At 46.3% G+C, this 21,808-nt stretch overlaps 1 protein-coding gene across 3 annotated transcripts in view; it reads right to left on the bottom strand.

Annotated features, from left to right (window-relative positions):
- Positions 1–3,308: 3,308 nt before the first annotated feature.
- The window catches only part of LOC122806287 (probable E3 ubiquitin-protein ligase makorin-2), a 981,697-nt gene continuing 963,197 nt past the window's right edge, over positions 3,309–21,808 (bottom strand). For all 3 annotated transcript variants that reach the window (XM_044076580.1, XM_044076578.1, XM_044076579.1), the window contains one exon: positions 3,309–4,121. In XM_044076580.1, coding sequence (XP_043932515.1) covers positions 3,942–4,121 — 180 coding nt within the window. In that variant the 3' untranslated portion in view covers positions 3,309–3,941. The remainder of the gene's footprint in view (positions 4,122–21,808) is intronic.

The following is a 21,808-nucleotide window of genomic DNA, read 5'->3' as shown; positions in this document are numbered from 1 at the left end:
TAGATAAGCCAAAGAGCAGTGCAGAGAACTGACAGTGCGTGTGGCCTGCTTTGAAGCATAGGTATCTTCTGCAAGATTCCCTGATTGGAATGTGCAGGTATGCTTCCTTTAAATCTAGTGTTGCCAACCAAGCGTCTTTGCATAGCATAAAGAGTAACTGAAGAGTCAGCATGTTGAATTTTGGAATCACCAAAAATGTGTTTAGAGTAGACAGGTCCAGGATAGGATGCCATTGTTTTTTCTGGGTACCAGGAAAAGTCTCTAGTAGAAACCTCGTCCCTTTTCCTCTTCTGGTACCAACTGAATAGCCCCCATGCTTGAGAGAAAGTGCTTGCTTTTGGGCCTCTGCACACTGATTTGGGGGTAGATCTGGCCACCCGCTTGGTGTTGGTAACATGTGGAAGTGAAATCTGTATCCCTGGGACACTATTTAAAACCCATTTGTCCTGGATAATGAGTTCCCAGTTCTTTGCATGAAGAGCAATCTTTCCCCCCAAAGGGGCAGTCAGTTGAGAAGTGTTTGGAAGTTTTAAAAAGACAGTTTACCACAAGGGGAAGTTTTACTGCCCCCACTACTTAGTCTTGTGCGTACCCTGGGACTGAAGCCTGGGAGCTCTGCTGCATCTGGGTTTGGACTGAGGTAGTCTGGAAGAGGCAGGAAAGGGCCAATTCGTGGAAGGCCAATGCCTACTAAACCTTGGAGGTTGTACATGTAAAAAATCTTTAACAGTTTGCTTTTTCCTCCATCTTAAGAACTTCTGCCTTGTTGCCAAACAGGCGGTCCTGGTTTATGGGAGCATCCAGTAATTTCACTTTAATATGATCTGGCAAGGATTACTCCTTAAGCCAAGCATGCCTTCTAAGTACAGACCCAGTAACAGCAGCCCTGCAAGATGCCTCTAGTGAATCAAAACCACATTGCAAAGTATGTTTTCCAACTTGTTCAGCTGAATGCAGTAAATTCTTACTTTCAGCACAATCAGGAATCAACATAATTTTCTGTTTAAGTAATCCAATAATATGCTGCTGATACTTTTAACATATGAAACTGGCGGTTTAAGGCCCTAATGGCCAAAGTTGCAGAAGTGTATACCTTCTTACTCCATCTATCCAGCGCCCTGGAGTCTCCATCAGATGGGGTAGGATTTTTGGCAGTAGTAGTTTTAATGCCCTTGGGTCCCTGTGAAATGGTCTCAGGATCTGCAGTAGGATTTTTACAAAGGAACTTATGAGAGTCAGGGATTCTAATATCTATCAGGTTTTCTGGGAGCAGGAGGTAGAGAGTCAGGGACCAAGCTAGATTCCGAAAAGGCATCAACAATGTCTAGTACAGGAGGTATGACTAATTTAGAATCAGAAAAATCCTGACTTTCCCAACGAAAATGCTCCCTGAGGGTATGCAAGGTTTCACCAAAAGAAAAATCCTCGGGGGGGGGGGGGGTGTTGGGGGATGCAGAGGGAAAAGTCCTCCGCATCAGAATCCTCATAGGCAGATGAGGGTAAATCCTGGTCAGAGGAAATAAATTTCAGAATCCTGGTCAGAAGTATCATAAGCAAACTCAGTCCCAAGTCTCTTAGAGGGTGAAGGTTGGCTTTCCCTGATTAAAGTAATAAGGTCTTCAGCCATTCATTTTTTTCTTTTTTTAGGCATAGAGGCCTGGCCATGTGGTCTGGGCGTCAGTTTTCTAGGCATGGTTCGAGTTTTAGGCCTTGAAGATGGTGTGGGTTTAATACGCAAGTCAGTAGGCCTGAATACACCCTCAGAAGCCAGTGCCTACACAGCGGCTCTGGAACCATCCAAAGTAGAGACATCCGCAGGTTCCACAGTTGAAGCATCTCACGGCATACCAGACTCCGAATGGGTCTCAGTAGAGGCCTGCTAATCTGAAGCATCGGGCTACGAAAGCGCCTCACTGAGTACTGGCGAACTGGCGACTAGCTTAATGAAAGCGTCGTCGGCAGCTTTTTGCTTCTATCTTTGCGTTTTTTCGGAATGTCGGTAAGTCGGATAGCTTATAGTTTGTGGTTTAAACAAGGCACAAAACTGACAGCGACGTACGTCGTGGTCAGGGCCTAGGCAAGGAATACAGTACAAATTAAAATCTTTAGGAGGCATTTGTTTTCCTCAAGTAATGCAATTATTTACTTTTACTGACATCAGTTTTGAGCAAGAAAACGTTTCCCCAACGGGGCACTTAGCTTTTAGGTGAAAACTACTGATCTGAAACTCAAAAACGAAAATTTCAGCAGTCGGCTGTCTGGCACTTGCAAACTGCTTCTGGCACTGCACGGCAAGAAAGACTGATGTAATGGCGTCGGCTGCATGTTTTATACCCTTGACCTGACGTCACAAAAGGGACAGTAACAGACGCAGGACCCAAGACTGTTACTCAGGCCAGCTGAGGGCTACTGCAAGCAGATAACCCAAATGTGATGACTGCAATAGTGAAACACAAAGAACATCTGCTTACCACACTCACTTCCTTTCTTGGACAACATTAACCCTCAACCAAGAGGGAACAGTAACAAGACAAAAAAAGTTCCCCAATTAGGCACTTTATTGAAGAAAAAAGATTCTGGCAGCAGAGGGACATCCACAACTGGCGATCTAACTAGCGGCAAAGTTGTTCTGAGAATGGTGCACAAGTACACCACTTTTATGGTCTACATCTGATAGCCTACGTCAGACATACCGCACCCCTCACAGTAGTAAGACTTTGGTATACTGACCATCAGGTCGCCCTGGCAGGCAACTCTTGAGGTACCAAGAGTAAAAGCATCAATAACCAGTCAGACTATATAAAACTGACAAGATGGACCTCTGAAATGCTCAGATGTACCTGTGAAATACAGAACCATTGCAAGTCTAATATTTACCATAAATCCTACTGTTAGGGAAACTTTCATAATTCTCAAACTAAGACATGCCTTTTTGAAGGACTGGCTAGGAGAATGGAGACTTGCTCTACCTCTGGAGGCTGACATAATACGAAGGGCATAAAAACAACATTCAGCCCAACTTGTACTAATCAGTGCATGGGAAAAAAGCTGACCCAAACTACCCTCTGAAGGGCAATACTGAAGACAAGGATATTTGTTACAGCATTACTGCTTTATAAGGTTATTTGTGTAGAAGACCTGTACAAACAGAGCCTCCCAGAATCCTAAGCTTGTATACTCCTTCATATTGAAAGTGAATTCAAAATATTAAATATTAAACCATCAGTGCACATTAAAGCCGTCACTGCTGAACTAAATATATTTAGTTAACGCATTAAAAAATATCTGGTGAAAAGTTACCATGAAGACAGTGTTGGTGAAGGACTTTATTGACCAGTGCACAACAAACTACAACTCATTTCATCTTTTATAGCCTGCTACACATAACAGCACTGCATCAGAAGGAAAAAACACACGGATCCTATCTATTCTGTAATGCCTGCTGTATAATGTAGCACTGCCATGTCAAGTTCCTCTTCACTCAGGTAGCAAACGTTTGAGCAACTGAAACATTTCAACCCCGTGACACTGTCAATGATGTTAGGTCCAGTGAGAGACGTTACGGCACCTGGGAGGCCCTGAGACAGCTTGTGAATACACATCCCTAGAATACCTCCACCCAAAACAGAATGTTTACTGTGTTACAGTCATTAAATAAAAAAGTGAGCTTTTTAAACCCATACAGTTGCATTAGATAAAATAATTTATGATCTGTGTGAACTGAAATTTATTGCTCAAGGGTTATTAGGCAGTTCTACATTTGTGAAAAAATTGTGAGCAAAGGACTTGTGGTCCATAGCAATGTTCAGTCTCAAGTTTTGGCCAGGAGCAGGAAAAGGTCTCTTGCTCACTAGTCCTACTAGGATTCAACTTGCAGACCCCAGCAAGAGCTAGCAGGAACTTCCCACTGAAGAATGCTTTCATGATCCGGTAGATGGGCTTCAGTCTGAAAAATCAGAGTCACTGGTGGCCCAAAACAAATCAAAGGCTTGGTTGTAGTAGTAATCCAGGAAATCGTCCTCTTCGTCGTCATCCAGGATGGCAAGAGCTATAGCATACTGAAGCAAGTTCACCTCATCAGTGTCATCATCAAACAATAATATAGGGCTACGTCTGGGATGCTAGATAAGGAAAAACAAAGTGAAGCTTAATGACTAGCCAACACTACTCCAGTCACTATGACTAATACAAGCTCACAATCATGAATGGAACTAGATAAATGCTGGACAGGTATACATGAATTCTATGCAATTTCATTTTCTACTGATTACAAGATTTGCTAGCAACAAGACTGTTGGCATTCAGTAGAGCTTTACCCTTGGAGGTACTAAAATCTGCAAACCAGGACAGCGATTGTGTCAGATCTCTCAGCAAACATGTAGCTAGCTATTCTTGCCTGACCCCCACACACACTTGGAGCTTTTCCTCAACTTAAAGCTTCTCTTCAGACTTCAGCAGTAAAATAAAAAAAACTTTTAAACAAACTGCATCAGTTTACTGTTATCATGGAGCACTAAAGTTATGTACCTACCATAACGTTCCATGTTAGCTGTCTCCTTCTCGCCTTCTTTCTTGCTGGTTGGGTTCGGAGCCGACCTTCGGCTTCAACTCGGCCAATTTCTAAAGCTCCAGAGCTACTTACTGGCTCGAGGCCTCCCTATATCCCACAATGCCTGGCGCTAGACCCCCAGATCTCGTTTGGAAGACCTAACACCATAAAGATACAACTGTAAGACAACTGACCCTATAACAAGACTTCAGCTACAGGGCTGAAGAAAAAGGTAGAGGACATAAAAACGGTAAAGACTCAGCCAGTGATCAGACTCTGAGAATTCTTCTCTGTCCATCTAGGCTAGGGGGATGGAGGGTGGGACGCAAGAAAGAAGGCGAGGAGGAGACAACTAACATGGAACGTTATGGTAGGTACATAACTTCTTAATGTTAAGTCGTCTCTCTCGCCTTCATTCTTGCTGGTTGGGACAGCGTCCCTAGCACCTTAGTCCTGGGTGGCTCATCGAAACAGACTCTTGAAAACAGTGGAACCAAAATCAACTCTGCTCCTAGAGGCCAGATCCAATTTATAATGTGAAATGAAGGTATGAGGGGTGGCCCATGTGGCCGCCACACAAATGGCTTCCATTGGTAGTCTTGCTTGAAAAGCTACCGACGTAGCTAAAGCCCTAGTAGAGTGGCCTTTAGGTTTAGCAGGGGGTTCTTTATGCCTCAACTGATAAATAAGGGTAAAAATAGAGGACAACCACCTGGATAAGGTTACTTTAGACACTGGTCGACCCTGCTTACCTTCTGCATAGGACAGGAAGAGTTGATCCGATTTCCTTATTTGCTCAATCCTATGCAAATAGAAACGCAATTGCCTATGAACATCCAACTGGTGTAATTTGTGTTCAGCTTTGTTGGAATAATTTGGAAAAAAGACTGGCAGATCGATGGATTGATTCAAATTGTTCTCAGAGGGGACCTGAAGAAGGACCAAAGGATTAGTCCTGAGTGAAACTCTGTCTTTATGGAAAATTAGATAAGGACGACGAACACAAAGGGCTTGAAGTTCAGAAACTCTCCTCGCTGAAGTAATAGCCACCAAAAAGAGCGTTTTCCAGGTAAGCAATTTCAAGGAACAGGAAGCTGCCAGTTCAAAGGGGGGGAAGTATCAAGGAAGCTAGGATCAAATTTAAGTCCTAAGGAGGCGAGGGATCCCTGACTGGAGGCCTGAGCAAGATTGTTCCTTTCAGAAAGGCTTTGCAAAGCTTATGGGACATGATGCTCGTTTCTGACAGGCCCGTATGGAAATTAGAGATTGCCGCTAATTGAACTCTAATGGTGGCTGACGAGGAGCCCGCTTAAAAAAGCTCTGCTAAGAAGTCCAGAACATTATGGAAAGGGGCTGTGAAGGGATCAATATTTCTAGCCGCTGCCCAGAAAGAGAAAGGTTTCCACTTACTAGCATAAGTCTTCCTGATTGTAGGTTTGTGCGAGGAAAGGATAATCTCACGCACTGAATTGGAAATACTGGGAAGCCTGGCTAGGGTTGGAAGTGGAGCAATCAAGCAGTGAGGTTGAGAGACTGAAGAGACTGATGCAGCCTGCCTGACTGATGGATCAGGAGGGTCCGGAACTGGGTCCAGATTCCAAGGCTTTTCTAGAAGGTGACTATGCAGGAATGGGAACCAGATTTGTAGAGGCCAGTAGGGAGCAATGAAGATCAATCTGCAACCCAGCACGGTAGCTTTCTGAATTAGTTTGGGGATTAGTGGAAAGGGTAGGGATGCATACAGAAGTCCTTGGGGCCGATTGTGAACTAGAGCGTCTCTGGGGGAGTGTCCAGGAAGAGGGAAGAGAGTGAAGAAACTGTCGCACTTGCTGTTGAAAGGAGTTGCGAAAAGGTCGCAGCAAGGCTGACCCTATTTGTGGAAGATTGTCCGCTACTGTCCTGTTGAGAGACCACTCATGACATACCGAGCAAGAGTCCTGCAGGTGTAGGGAGGCATGAGAATAGCTCTGCTTAGCTTGTCCGCTATGACGGTGGGACTTCCCAGGGATGTGCGTTGCCATCAGAAACCGTTGAGAGGAGATAGACCACTGCCATAGTCCAAGTGCTTCTCGACATAAGGGATAAGACTTTGTTCCGCCCTGCTTGTTGATGTACCACACTACAGGCATATTGCCTGTCTGAATTGCAATGGTCCCCTGTAGGTAAAGAGTTCTGAAGAGCTTGCAACGCTAAAACCACCACCCTCATCTCTAAGATGTTTATGTGCAAGTGGTACACGTGGGGTTGGCAGGTGCCCTGGACAGTCCTGCCCTGAAAATGCCCCCCCCCCCCCCACCGATCGTGGAGGCATCCATGGTCACCGTGGCAACTGGAGGAGGAAAGACAAATGGTCTGCCCTGGGATACTGATGGACAGACCATCCACCAAGCCAAGTGGTCTTTGCATGACTGTGTGATTATTATCTTGTGAGACAAAGGAAGTTGAAGACCATTGGGTGAAAAGCATCCACTGGAGAATCCTCATGTCAAAACAAGCCAGGGGAACTAATGACCGCGGCTGCCATAAGACCTAAGGTTTTTAGGACGAATCTGGCCTGAATCTTTCTGCATCCTAATAATACTTGTACATGTCGGCGAATGTCTGCCACTCTTTCTACTGGAAATCTTGGACAGATCTTTCGTAATCTTGCGCCTATAAAGGTTCAAGACTGACAAGGCGATAATGCAGACTTTTCGAAATTTATTGAGATACCTAGATTGCAGCATGTTTGGATGGTATGATCCCTGGCTCTCAGCAATTGATGTCTGGTGGTAGCAGTAAGGAGCCAGTAGTCTAGATATGGAAACACCTAGAATCCTTGCCGTCTCAGGCGAGCGGTAACCACTGCCATGCATTTGGTGAACACCCTGGGGGCTGTGGTGAGACCAAAGGGCAGGGCTCTGAAAGTACAGTTTTGTACCTACCATAAATGTAGATGTCCGAGAGGTATGCATCTGCAGTCCTAACATATGGGTTGTCCTGCCTCAGGCAGCCCTTCGGTCGGCCGGATTCCAAAGTCTGGGTCTGGCCTCTGCTGATGTCTCACTTCACCCGACGTCATAGCTGCTGTGAATTGGGTATAAAGGCATCAGCCGACGCCATTTTCCTCAGTGTTTCTTGCCCCAGATGCCAGGTGCCCTCTAGGAAGGCTAAATTTGGATAAATGCAAATGATTCCAAACAGTAGAGAGCAAACAAAAATAAACATGTATATACATATATACAAACAAATACACCATAATAGATTCCCCCAGCTAGCTACAAGATGGGCAAATACCCTAGGAGTACCACAGAGGGGAAGGAGGGTGGGTAATCCTGACTGCAGATGCATACCTCTCGGACATCTACATTTATGGTAGGTACAAAACTGTACTATGTCCTTCAAGGATGCATCTGCAGTCCTAACATATGGGTAGAGTACCATAGCCAAACTGGGGGAGGAGGCACTAAGATGATTATGGTGTAGTTAAGATCCCTTGCAAAACAGCAGTTGCAAAACCTGCTCGGGATCTGGAGTATAAAGGTAGATTATAATGCTTGGCAAATGTATGCACGGAGCTCCAAGTAGCAGCCTCTAAAATGTCTTTGGTAGCCACTCCTCGTAATAAAGCTGTAGTAGTGGCTGTAGCTCTTGTGGAGTGAGGTCTGATGTTTTCTGGAGTTGTCTTTCCATGAAAAGAGTAACAAAATCTAATGCAATTTCCTATCCATTTTGAGATTGTCTGTTTTGAAATTGCTTTTCCTTCCATTCCTGTTGCATATGCTACCAGAAGCTGGTCAGTTTTTCTATTGTTCTTGGTTCTGTCCAGATAGTAGCGCAATTGCCTGTGCACATCCAAGGTATGTAGTAGTCTTTCCCCTCTGTTCTGTGGGTTGGGGAAGAATGTTGGTAGGTGGATTGTTTGGTTCAATGATACCCTGGAGACCACCTTTGGCATAAAAGTATGGTTAGTTCTCAAGGACACTCTATCCTGATGAAAGATAAGGAAGGGCTGTACTGCCATTAATGCCTGTAATTCAGAAACCCTTCTTGCTGAAGTGATTGCAAGCAGGAAAGCAGTTTTCCAAGATAAGAACTGTAATTCTGCTGTTGCTGCTGGCTCGAAAGGGGGAAGTGTTAACTTTTCCAGCACAAAGTTAAGGTCCCATTTAGGCAAAGGTGGCTTCCTTGGAGGCTTTACATTTTTAATTCCTTTCAGAAACTGCCTGAGTAGAGGATGAGAGAAGACTGGAGGATCCATGTTGTATTCTGCTGAAATTGCTGATGCATGAATCTTAATGAAGGAGTAAGACAGGCCATTGTGGAAAAGTTCTGCTAAATATTCCAGGATGTTAGCTATGTTTGCTAATGATACATTTTCTCCTTTTGCTGCACTCCAAATGAGGTATCTTTTCCATTTGGCTGAATAAGTCTTCCTTGTGAAGGGTCTGCGAGCCTCCAGGATAATGTCTTCAACCCTCTGGGATAAATCTGGGTTATTTTGTTTTATGTAATATTCCAAGCAGCTAGCTGCAGTGTTTTCAAGTTTGGATGTAGGATCTTGAAGTCGTTCTGTGTTAGCAGTAAAGGAACTAGAGGTAGAGGCCATGCGTGTGTCCGAGACATACTCCTCAGTAGCGGGTACCAATGTTGCCTCCGCCAGTCTGGAGCTATCAGGATGATCCTTGGGCGATCTTCTTTGATCTTCAGTAGCACTTTGTGCATCAAAGGAAGAGGTGGGAATGCATATGCTGTCAGGTTTTCCCAACTGAAGGAGAGGGAGTCCACCTTCCAAGCAAGTGGGTGGTATGTCCTTGTGCAGAATTTCCTCAATTGGTGGTTGTGTGGGGATGCGAACAGGTCTATTTCTAGTAGTCCCCATTTCTTTGTAATGGATTTGAAGATGTCTGGATGCAGCATCCATTCGTGGGCATCCGTGGTAGTTCTGCTTAAGGTGTCTGCTAGTATATTTTCTTTTCCTGGCACAAATATGGCCTGGAGCTGAATGTTGAGGTTCAGGGCCACATTCCACAGGTCCATTGCCATCCGGCATAGAGGATATGAGTGTGTGCCTCCTTGTTTGTTGATATACCACATGACTGTGGTGTTGTCCGTCCTTATCAGCAAATGACCCTGTTGAAGAAACGGTCTGAATTGCCTGTTTCACTGCCAGCATCTCTTTTTGATTTATGTGTAGGTTCAGCTGGTCTTGTGTCCATAGGCCTTGTATACACTTGTCCACCATGTGTGCCCCCCAGCCTAGGTCTGAGGCGTCCGTGGTGATAGTCTGGCTTGGGTGAGGTTTGTGGAAAGGCAGTCCTCTGTTCATCTGACAGGCCTGAGCCCACCACAGGAATTCTTGCTTCAGGCATGGGATTATTGGAATCTGGGCTTCTAGGCTGTGCTTGTGTTGAGACCATATATTCCTTAGGTACCACTGCAACTTCCTCATATGCAGCCTGGCATGTGGAATCAATATTATGCAGGATGCCATGTAACCCAGGGCTTGCAGGACTTTCCTTGCTGTAAGCTGGTTCTGTGTTGTTAATGCCATGAAATAGAGTGGTAGTTGCTTTTGCTTTTCTGCTGTGAGAAATGCCATCTGATTTGAAGTGTCCAGTTCTGCACCCAAGAATGTTATCCTTTGGGGTGGTACCAGCCTTGACTTTTTCATGTTGACTGTGTATCCCAGGGCTTGCAGTGGTTGTATAACCTTTTCCAAATCTTGTGTTAATTTGGTCTTGTTGTCCGCTTGTATTAGGCAGTCGTCCAGGTATGGATAAATCTGAATTCCCTGAAGCCTGCAATGAGCAATTACTGATGCCAGGCATTTCGTGAATACTCTGGGCGCAGTAGATAAGCCAAAGGGCAATGCTGAGAATTGATAATGCTCTGATCCTGCAAGAAATCTGAGGTATCTTCTGCAATCTGGTCGTATAGGGACGTGCAGGTATGCCTCCTTGAGATCTAGAGTCACCAGCCAAGACTCCTTGCCCAGCATGGGAAGAAGTTGCTGTAGGGTCAGCATTTTGAATTTTGGAACAATGATATACGTGTTCAGAGCGGACAGGTCGAGAATAGGCCTCCATTGGTTTTCTTTTCTTGGTACCAGGAAAAGTCTGGAGTAAAATCCTTGTCCTTGTTCCATAGGTGGTACCTTTTCTATAGCTCTCATCCTTAGTAAGTGGTTGATTTGACCTAGAGCGTTTGTTTTTTGGTTTGGTGGAAGGTTTGGCATTCCTCTCTTTTTTGGTAGAGTGTGGAAGTGAAACCTGTAGCCTTTGTCTATTGTCTGTAAGATCCATTTGTCTCCTGTAATGTAATGCCAGTTTACGGAAAATAAGGCTAGCTTTCCGCCTAAGGGTGCTTCCAGTTGTTCCCTGGTAGGCGGTATCAGAGCCAAGTCATTGTGTCTGTCCTGTGGAAGTGGTAGTAGCTGGATCTGTGGCATTACTTCTCTGGTTGTTAGGCTGCCACTGACGTCCCCTGTAGGCACCTCTGGATTGACCTATGCCTCTTGGGCGCCTATTTCTGCCTCTCTCTGCTCTGGAGGTGTCTGGAAAGGACCAAGTCTTCGAAGGCCAATTTCTACTAAACCTCGGAGGTTGGACCTGTAAGAAATCCTTGACTGTCTGGACAGATTTTGCTTTTTCTTCCACCTTCTTCAGCACTTGCTGTGCAGGGGAGCCAAACAAACTTTGTTTCTCCATGGGAGCATCTAGGAGCTTTGACTTTACATGGTCTGGTAAGGATTGCTCTTTTAACCATGCATGCCTTCTGATTACTGTTCCAGTCATAGCTGATCTAAAGGAAGCCTCCAGTGCATCATAGCCGCATTTTAAGGAGTGATTACTGACCTGCTGAGTGTTATGTACCAAATCCTGAAGGGACTTACGGTCTATAGGTTCAGGAGAGGACAGTTTTTTATTTAACTGGTCTAACAAAAATTCCTGATACTGAATCATGTGGAATTGACAGTTTAAGGCCCTAGCCGAAAGATTAGCAGAAGTATAAACGTTTTTTACCCCATCCCTCTAATGCTCTAGATTCTCTTTCAGAGGGGAGGGGGTTTTTGGCAGAGGCAGCTGCTACAGCTTTGGGGCCCTGTGAAATGGTTTCAGGATCTGCAATAGGAGCCTTATACAAGTGAAAGTGTGTGTCCGGGACCCTGTAATATCTGTCGGGTTTAGCAGGGGCCGGAGGAAGAGAGTCAGGAGCAGTACAGGCATCATTAAATGCATCATCCACAACTGTTAGTACTGGAGGAATGGCTAAAGGCCTATGCTGTGGTAAATGTAAAAAGGTCCTTAGCCTTTTCCTTGAATCTGAAAAATCCTGGCCCTGCCATTGAAATTGCTCTCGCATAGCATGTAAGGTTTCCCCAAAAGAAAATTCCTCAGGAGGAGAGGCAGAAGGAATGGAGTCTTCTGCATCAGAATCCTCATATGGAGAATAAAGGCCTTCTGGAGGATTTGAGTTTTCTGACTCATCCGAGGAATAGTCAGTAGAAATTGGATTGGGGGGCTCTGCTCTAGGCCTCTTCTCTGGAGGGGGTTGAGAGGCCCTGTCTGGGTGAGGTTGGGATCCCCTGATCAAAGAAATGAGATCCTCAGCCAGGCTGAGCATTTGGGAAGTAGAGGTAGGCCTGTGTGGGGTTTTAGCAGGCAAGGCCTTAGAAGATTTAGCTGCTTTAGCCCTAGAAAAAGCCTTGATAGACATAGATGCAGGGGGCCTAGCAGCTCCACGTGCAAGAGTAGATATGTCTAAAGGAATAGTATCTGATAAATCCTGGGTGCCTGCTACAGCAGGAGTAATTTCAGTAGCAGATTCAGCCATGCTGTGTGAGGCCTCGGCTGTCGGAGGTATGCTTTCGGCCGAAAGAACCGAGGACTCTGTTTCAGCCGAAACAGAGACACTCGCGGTTGGCTTAACCGTGGTTTCGGCTGAAACCGCGGACCGCGAGTGTCGGTCCTTTTCCTTACGCTTTTTAGCTAATTGTGAAGTCGGAGTCTCAGACGGCATTTTGTAAGCAAAAGCGGGACCAAAAAACTCCTCCGCAAACTCCGACCGACGTCTAAGTGTCCATCGGTTGAAGGAAGCACAGGCTAGACAAGCTGACACGTCGTAGTCTGGGGCTAAGCAAGGAAGGCAGTAAGAGTGGAAATCCTTATGAGGTATTTGTTTCCCACAAGTTAAACAATTATTTACTTTTTCTGACATCGGCTGAGGCAAGAAAGAGTCCCCAACGGGGTACTTAGCTTTTTAGAAGTCTTCGGTAGTAGAAATCTCTGGATCTGACCGACCAGCACTTGCGAACAGCTTCTGCTTCGGGCACCGCGCGGCAAGAAAGACTGAAGAAAATGGCGTCGGCTGATGCAGTTATACCCAATTCACAGCAGCTATGACGTCGGGTGAAGTGCGACATCAGCCGAGGCCAGACCCAGACTTTGGAATCCGGCCGACCGAAGGGCTGCCTGAGGCAGGACAACCCATATATTAGGACTGCAGATGCATCCTTGAAGGACATCTGGTAATGACTGGCTCCCAGCCGGAAGTGGAGAAACCTTCTGGAACGCCTGTCCATTTTGATGTGGTAGTATGCATCCTGAAGATCTATGGAGCACATGCAATTGTCCTGACCCAAAAAGGGTAGAATGGACTGAAGTGTGACCATCCGGAACTTCGTTCTTTGAACAGACTTGTTTAGTCTGCTAAGATCCAAAATGGGTCTCCAGTCCCCTGTCTTTTTTGGTACCAAAAGAACTTTGAATAAACTCCGGATCCTTGCTGGTCTGCTGGGACTTGTTGGATGGCCCGTTTTTTTAGCAGTCTTGAAATTTCTTGTACTGCCTGTTCCCTTAGACTGGGTGGAACATCTGGGATGGGGTTGATTTCTGGGGAGTGTGGACAAACGGGATTTTGTAACCTCCGGATATAATAAACTGTACCCATTTATCTCGAGTGATGAGACGCCAGGCTTCTGGGTACAGAGACAACCTTCAGCCGGCTGCCTCCGAAGGCGGACAGCCAGGCAGCCCCTCAGGGGTGCTGGAAGGGCTGGTCAGAGAAAGATTCCCTGCTACCCTGATTCTGCAGACCCCCTCTGCCCCGTGGGCGGCATCTATTGTCCCCTCCTATGCCTCTGGAGGGAAACTCGCCACGTGTCAGGCACGGCTCCCTGGGGTTTCCAGAACCACATTTTCCCACTCTTCTGACCCTTAGGGTATGGTCTAAAGGGAGTGGAAAAACGGACTCCCACGGCAGAGAGAGTCTTGCCTTCCTGCTCACACCTGGTAAGTGCATCTTTCACCTGAGGTCCAAACAGAGCAGAGCCATCAAAGGGGGTGTTGGTAAAAGACTCCTTAAAGGGATCAGCGAAGTTACATACCCGCATCCAGGCATGCCTTCTCAAAGCCACGCCTGTGCCTGCGGCTCTGCTTGCCCCATCAGCCGCATACGAAATCAGCAGCATAGAGGAGTTAACGATAGAATTAAGAGTCGCCAGCTGGGAGTTTATCTTGTTTTGAGCCCCCGCAGCTGATGGATCTTGCAGGATATCTCCTAGCTCCTTGAGGAGATCCCACTGAAAACGGGTGAAGTGGCACAAATAGTTCAGCGACCGCATGGAGAAGGTCGCTGAGGAAAACATCTGCTTCCCATATCTATCCATCGTCCTAGACTCTATTAGGGGAATGGACAGTTACAGAAGTGTCAGCCAACTCCTTTTTCGTGGCAGCTGCTACCACCATGGCATCAACGGGGACACCCTTTGTCAGAAACTGTTTATCTTGGGGGGGCCGTGATAAACTTAGTGGGCCTGAGAGGGGTTGGATCCAGTGTGTCCGGAGCTGACCACACCTTCAGAGCCACAACTTCCATTAATGCATCGCTAGGCGGAGACACCCAGGAGGTGGAGGGGCGAGACCCAAAAGTACACTCACTCGTCCTCAGAAGGGTTAAGGGCAGACCAGTTCCCCATCTGCTTAAGGATCTCAAGGATGTCTGAGAGAGACCTCTTCAGAGGGGGATCTTGGGGACCCTTCCGAATGCTCAAAGTCAGTATCCGACATGAACTGATGAGTCCTTTCCTCTTACATTTCCTCTTTCGAGGGGGCTCCTCTGAAAACTCAGGGGAGGCCTTGGAAGAGGAAGATACACCCAGAGCATTTGATCCCCTCGCTTGGGGTCTGGAGGGGCAGAGACCGAAGCAGGCACCCTGAGGGGAGGCCTCTGAAGAGGAAGATACACCCAGAGCGTTTGATCCCCTCGCTTGGGGTCTGGAGGAGGGTCAGAGACCGAAGCAGGCTCCCTGGGGGGAGGAGCTGAAGGGGCTGATCAAGGTGCAGACTCAGAAGTCAGCACGCTCCTCATTACCTCAAAGGCACCCCTGTCCGGCATAGAAGAGGGTCCCCACTCTGAGGAGATGGGAACCCTCTCCGGCACCGAAAGGGACTGCTCCGAAGCCGATGTAGGAGCAGAGCTTACCTGCGCCGAAGCTCCGAGAGGGAGAACGGGGTAGGACAAGGGTCCGGATGCCACTCGCTCCCTCTTGAGCAGACGAGGTAGTCTCGGCGCCCAGATCCCTCTAAGGATGGAACCATTGAAGAAATCGGAGCTGACAAAGGAGCCGAAAGGGGAAGCATCGGCACAGACATGTCCAGGATCCGAGCCCCAAGCAGCTCCTGCTCCGAACTGACAGGAGTCGTCGGAGGAGGAATTACTTCAGGTAGAGGAGCAGCCACAGCCTGATGAAGGCTAGTTAACATTTTAGCCAGGGTCTGCGATTTGAGGAGTCTACTGACCACTCTCTCCAAGTCTTGATCGGACAGCCTCGAGGACTGAGAAGAGTGGGACCTATGGCTCTGTTCAGACTGTAGCAAGGGTGATCCCGGAGCAGAGCGAATCGACTCCAGAGATGGAGATCTGGATCGCTTATGGCTCCCTGACGGCTCCGACAGCAAGGTCGGAGCAGAGAGATTGATACGTCGGTCCCGGCCAGAACCGAAAATGAAGCAGACGCTCCACCTGGCGACAGCTCCGTACTGGGAGCAGACTGCTTGGTGGGCTTAGGGGTTTTAGCTGGCTGAGACTTTGCCAGAGACCCCTCGGGTTTTAGTAAACCCCTGAGAATTAACTTGTTCCTACGTTCCTGCAGGACTCTGGCTAAAGGCATGACATACCGAGCAAGAGTTCTGCAGGTGTAGGGAACCCAAACAATAAACACAAGTGTGACAGTCTGTCAGACATTTTCTGACAGCACGAGTCACACTTCTTGAACCCGTACACCTTGGTATCATTCGACATGATAGAAATAAAGGGAATACCAATGGACAAACATTTTTGACTAGTATAAAAAAACAGACACACAGACAGACACAGACACAGACACAGACACAGACAGACACAGACACAGAGACAGAGAGACACAGAGAGAGAGAGAGACAGAGAGACAGAGAGACAGAGAGACAGAGACAGAGAGAAAGAGACAGAGACAGAAAGAGAGAGAGACAGACAGACAGAGACAGAGAGACACAGAGAGAGAAAGAGAGACAGAGACAGACACAGGCAGACACAGACAGACACAGACAGACAGGCACAGACACACAGACAGACACACAGACAGACACACACAGACAGACAGACACAGACAGACAGACAGACAGACAGACAGACAGACACAGACACACACAGACAGACACACAGTCAGACACAGACAGTCACAGGCAGACAGACACACAGACAGACACACAGACAGGCACAGACAGACACACAGACAGACAGACAGACAGACAGACAGACAGAGAGACACACAGAGACACACAGAGACACACAGAGACACACAGAGACACACAGACAGACACACAGACAGACACACAGACAGACACACAGACAGACACACAGACAGACACACAGACAGACACACAGACAGACACACAGACAGACACACAGACAGACACACAGACAGACACACAGACAGACACACAGACACTAGTCCCACACCACACAAAAGATTTATGTAACTATACTAACAAAAAAACTAAGACTATGATCTTATACTGTAAAGGCTAAACACTACTCCCTACTGAAAACAATATGTAAGGAAAGGGGATAGCCTCTAACTTAAACGGCCTACTTGGGAGATAGAGGGAAGAAACTAAGTAAAAACGAGTTTCCTAAGGGTAGGAAAGAAACAAGGAAACTATGACTAGTCTACAGTACTACTCTAATTTTAACAAAAAATTCGAAATTTATATACTAAATTTAGCTATTACAAATACAAAAGACTAATATGACCAGAGTCAGTGAAGCGCAACCTCATACCTGAATCGGCAAACGAGATCTGGGGGTCTAGCGCCAGGCACTGTGGGATAATAGGGAGGCCTCGAGCCAGTAAGTAGCTCTCGAGCTTTAGAAACTGGCAGAGTTGGAGCCAAAGGTCGGCTCCGAACCCAACCAGCAAGAATGAAGGCGAGAGAGAACTTAACATTGTGGGTTCTGACCTAAACATGCAACACAACCACCTGCATGCTGGAAATGCAACGCTTCACAGGATTCAAAAATTTCTAAAGACTAATCAACATCTCCCTATCGCATCCCCTAAAACTTTGCACTTGGGCAGTTACAACCCTAAGATATGCTAGCTTTGTATCTCGCAGGATGCACAGTACCAAGAACTGCTTAAATTAAACCCTGCATACTGTCCAATCTGCAAAATACAGCACCATGAATATTTGTTGCCTATTTGTAGTTTACCCTTTTCTTTAATGTAGTGCGATCTCAAAGTTGGTATACTTAACCAGGGGAGGTGCAGCCTGCCACATGGGGGGTGCATGGGGGCTTGCCCCCCTGTAAAAATGAAGGAAAAAATAGCACTAGAACTGCTAATTTTTCAACCCTTCCTACAACCCCCAAATATACCAACAGAGACCGCACTACTTTGAGGAAAAGGGCAAAGTACAGACAATGAATCATGCTGCATCTGCATGATAGTCAATCATCCATGTTTCCCATATGACGACACGGCCCTTTCATTTCACTACGATCACATCTACATCTGCACAGAATGCCCTGCGAGGTACTACACTAATACAAAGCCACTATGCCTCTGTCACTCAGCACTATTTTAGCCCACATCAAACATACCCATGCTAAGAAAGAAAAACAAAGAAACTACCCAGCAGTATTGGTGCAGAAAAAATGTGGTTTAACTTTTCCTACCAATTTTCTAAATAAATATTTCATCTGTACCTACTTGCTACTATACTAGCAAAAAAACTAAGAACAGATACACAAATCTCAGTGTTTATTCCTAGGAGTTCTTTAGGGTCTTTAATATACTAAAAGAAAATTAGTCCTATAAAAGGGAGTTATAGTTACTACCAGTGTCACACGTTCAAGAGAACGTTTTAAACACCCTTTCTCAGCATTTTCTCTAATCTCCTATCCTCCATTAACTTTCACCTAAACCAGCACAAACTGCAATATAACCAATGGCTTCCTCTTAGGATCGCATTCCTCTTCTAATCCATATTACCTTATTAACCAGCTCAGGCAAAAGGGAAAGGGAGCAAGCCTTCTGTAAAGATCATACTCCAACTGCAATTCAGAAAGAATAGCGGTGTAAAATCTTACCATAACCAGAGATATCCCTTCTCTTCCATGTTGCAGTACTCTTATTGTGGGATTCTCTGCCTCTTGCGACCCAAACATCTGGTCCTATACAAAAGCTTAAGCCTGGTTGCTGCAGGTGCGTGGCACGTCATATGTAGGGCCATAAACCAGGGACCCTAAATGTGACGTCTGCATGCACAGACCTCAGAACTTAATTGCCCAGTCGAACAGTCAATTAATATAAGAGTCAAATGACGTCCACAAGTGTGAAGTGACATTTGCTGGCTAGTCTGACCATAGTCTAGGTGGTGCTCCAGGGTGCCGTTTAGACAAGTCAATAGGAATGAAGGGGGACAGGTGGGAGTGAAGGAATACTGCAACATGGAAGAGAAGGACATCTAAGTTATGGTAAGATTTTACACAACTATTTTATGCCATTCCTACGTTGCAATATTCTTAGTGTGGGAGTGTGCCACAGCTTAGGAAGGGTGGAGGTAGAGGTAGCAGATTCCTGCAAGCCCTGCAGGATTGCCCTAGCAAATCCTGCCCTGGGTCTGGAGACATTGTCCAATTTGTAGTGTCTGGTAAAGGTATGTATAGTGGACCAGGTGGCTGTCGCCAGAATGACAGGCCTTTGAGGAAGTCTTTAGAGGATGCCATGGCCCTGGCAGAATGAGCTCTTACACTCTGAAGTTGGTCACTGCCATGGTAGGGGTAGCAGAAGCAGATAGTTTTTCTGAACCAGCAGGAGATGGTTTGTTTGGAGACTGCCTTGCCCAGGGCCCTGGGGTGGAAAGATGCAAACTGGTTGAATTTTCTGATGGACTTAGTTTTGTGTAAATAAAACCTTTGTCTCTGAACATCCAGGGAATGGTGTATCCTCTCACTGTCATTAGTGGCAGAGGGGAAGAAGGTGGGCAGGTGAATGGACTGGTTTAAGGACAGTTCATTGACCATCTTTGGCATGAAAGAAGGGTTGGTGCACAGGGTCACCTTGTCCTTGTGGAAGACCGTGTAGGGTGGGCAGCCCATGAGAGCTTGTAACAGACAACCTTCTAGCAGAGTTAAGGGCCACCAGCAGAAGAGTCTTCCATGTGCACATTTAGAGTGTTGCAGAAATAGCTGGCTCGAAAGGAGGCAGTTTGAGTTTTTCTAGGATGAAGTTTAAGTCCCAGTAGGTTTCCTGGCCTCCCTCAGGATTGAAAGCATGTCCTCAGAATAGTGGTGGCTCAAGGAAATTAAAAGTTTTATCACTCAGAGTTAGTCATTACATCTGTAGGGTAGGATATACGAGTGCTCCCTTCTGTTGTGGGAGCAGGTCCACCATGTCTGGTAACTTGTGATTGCCCTTGGCGAATGAAAGTGGTAGGGGGAACTAGTGCTGCCTTGGCCAATAGAAAATCACCAGCAAGATTTCTGGTTTGTCCTTCCTGATCCTCAGGACCACCTTTTGAATGAGTACAGAAACTGCCCCCTTCCATGAAATGCTGAAGGTGTCCACCCTTCAGGCAAGTGGAGAGTGGTCTTTGGTGTACAATTTCTTCAATTGTCTGTTCTAGGGGGAGGCAAACAAATCTGAAAGTGTGCCCCACCGGTGGGCCATGTCTAGAAAAGTTTCCCTGTTCAGCATCCACTCATGTTGCAGAGAGGATGATCTGCTAAGTACAGTTGTGTACCTACCATAAATGTAGATGTTCAAGTGTATTCACTGTTGCAGTCATTACAGTTGGGTTATCCTGCTGGCAGGCTACTTGCAGTCGGCCTGAGTTCCAAAGTCTAGGTCCGGCGTCGGTTGCTGTCGCCTCCTCCCTGACGTCAGTGCACCAGGGGTATAAAAAGATGCAGCAGATGCCATTTTCTTCAGTTTTTCTTGCCCCAGATGTCAGGTGCCCCAAAATTGGTAGGCTAATTTATGCCAATAAGCATGCATGCACATAAAACTTTTCCATCATCTACAAGCAAACACACCACATAGGTTGTATAGGATAGAGAAGTACAGATAAATCCCAGCAAAGAAAACGGAGCATGGGGGGGGGGGGGTAACCTGGACTGCAACAGTGAATACACTAACATCTACATTTATGGTAGATACACAACTGTACTATGTTGGTGTTTCACTGTTGCAGTCATTACAATTGGGCTGAATCCCAAAGCTAAGGTAGGGAGGCTGGAGCTAAAAAGGATTAGGAGAGGCTATAAGGCCCTGCAGAACTGCAGTGGCAAAGCCTGCCCTGGGATTTAGAGTAGAGAGGTAAGTGACAGTGCTTTGTAAAAGTATGCACTGAACTCCAGGTTGCAGCCTCTAAGATGTCTTTGGTTGGAACTCCTCTGAGAAAGGCTGCTGAAGTGGCTGCTGCTCTGGTAGAGTGTGGCCTAATGTTCTTAGGCACTGATTTGCCATGCTGTGAATAGCAGAAATTAATGCAATGGCCTATCCACTTTGAAATAGTCTGTTTAGAGATAGGCTTTCCTTGTGATGCTGCAGCATATGCCACTAGGAGTTGAGTTTTTCTGAAAGCTTTAGTTTTGTCCATGTAGAAGCGTAGCTGTCTGTGAATGTCTAAGGAATGCAGAATTCTCTCACCTTTCTGTGGGTTTGGTTAAAAAGTAGGCAAATGAATTGTTTGATTAAGGGCCACACTGGACACTACCTTAGGCATAAATGTAGGGTTTGTCCTCTGCAAAACCCTGTCTGGATGGAAAATGATAAAAAGTTCCACAGCCATGAGTGCCTGTAACTGAGACTCTTCTAGCGGAGGTTATTGCTAGGAGCAGAGCTGTTTTCCAGGATAAGAATTTTATGTCAGCTGCAGAGGCTGGCTCAAACGGAGGTAGTGTGAGTTTTTCCAAGACATAGTTGAGGTCCCATGCAGGTATTGGTGGCTCTCCTTGGAGGTCTTATGTTTTTGGCCCCTTTAAGGTACTGCCTTAGTAAGGGGTGTGAAAAAATAGGTAGTTCTGTATTGTAATAAGCTGAAATGGCAGAAGCAGGAATTTTAATTGATGAAAAAGAAAGGCCTTTATCCAGCATCTCAGTTAAGTATTGTAAAATCTGAGGAATATTTGGAACAATCGTGTCAATACCTTGTGCTTGGTTCCAAGCACAGACTCTCTTCCATTTGTCTGCAAAAGATTTTCTGGTGCTAGGCCTCCTGGCCTCCAAAGTAACATCCATCACTGCTTTAGAGAGAGGTGTGCCTTGAGTGGCTATATTATCTGCCATGCTGCCAGGTTTAAGGTTTTGAGTTGGCTGTGCAGTATCTGACTTGTCTTGTTGGGTCAATAAGTAAGGCATGTGAGGTAATGTCCAGGCTGGGCAGTGAGACCAGCTCTTTAGGATTGGGTACCAGTGCTGGCGGGGCAAGTCTGGGGCAATCAGTATCATTTTTGGTTTCTCTAGTCTAACCTTGAGGAGTACTTTGGGGAGAAGAGGCAGAGGAGGAAAGGAATATACTGTTAGATTTTTCCAGCAGAAAGAGAGTGTATCCACTTTTCATGCTTGCTTGTGATAAGTCCTTGTGCAGAATCTTTGTAGTTGGTAGTTGTGAGGGGAGGCAAATAAGTCTATGTCCGGACATCCCCAGGTCCTTATGCTGGAGACTTGCGAATCCAATTTCCACTCGTGGGGATCCATGAGGTTTCTGCTTAGTTCGTCTGCCAGAGAATTTT

Source organism: Protopterus annectens, chromosome 7.part0 (assembly GCF_019279795.1).
Source record: "Protopterus annectens isolate FY-2018-M chromosome 7.part0, PAN1.0, whole genome shotgun sequence".
Lineage (NCBI taxonomy): Eukaryota > Metazoa > Chordata > Ceratodontiformes > Protopteridae > Protopterus > Protopterus annectens.
Note: the sequence above shows the minus strand (reverse complement) of the source record. Positions and strands in the feature narration are given on the sequence as shown.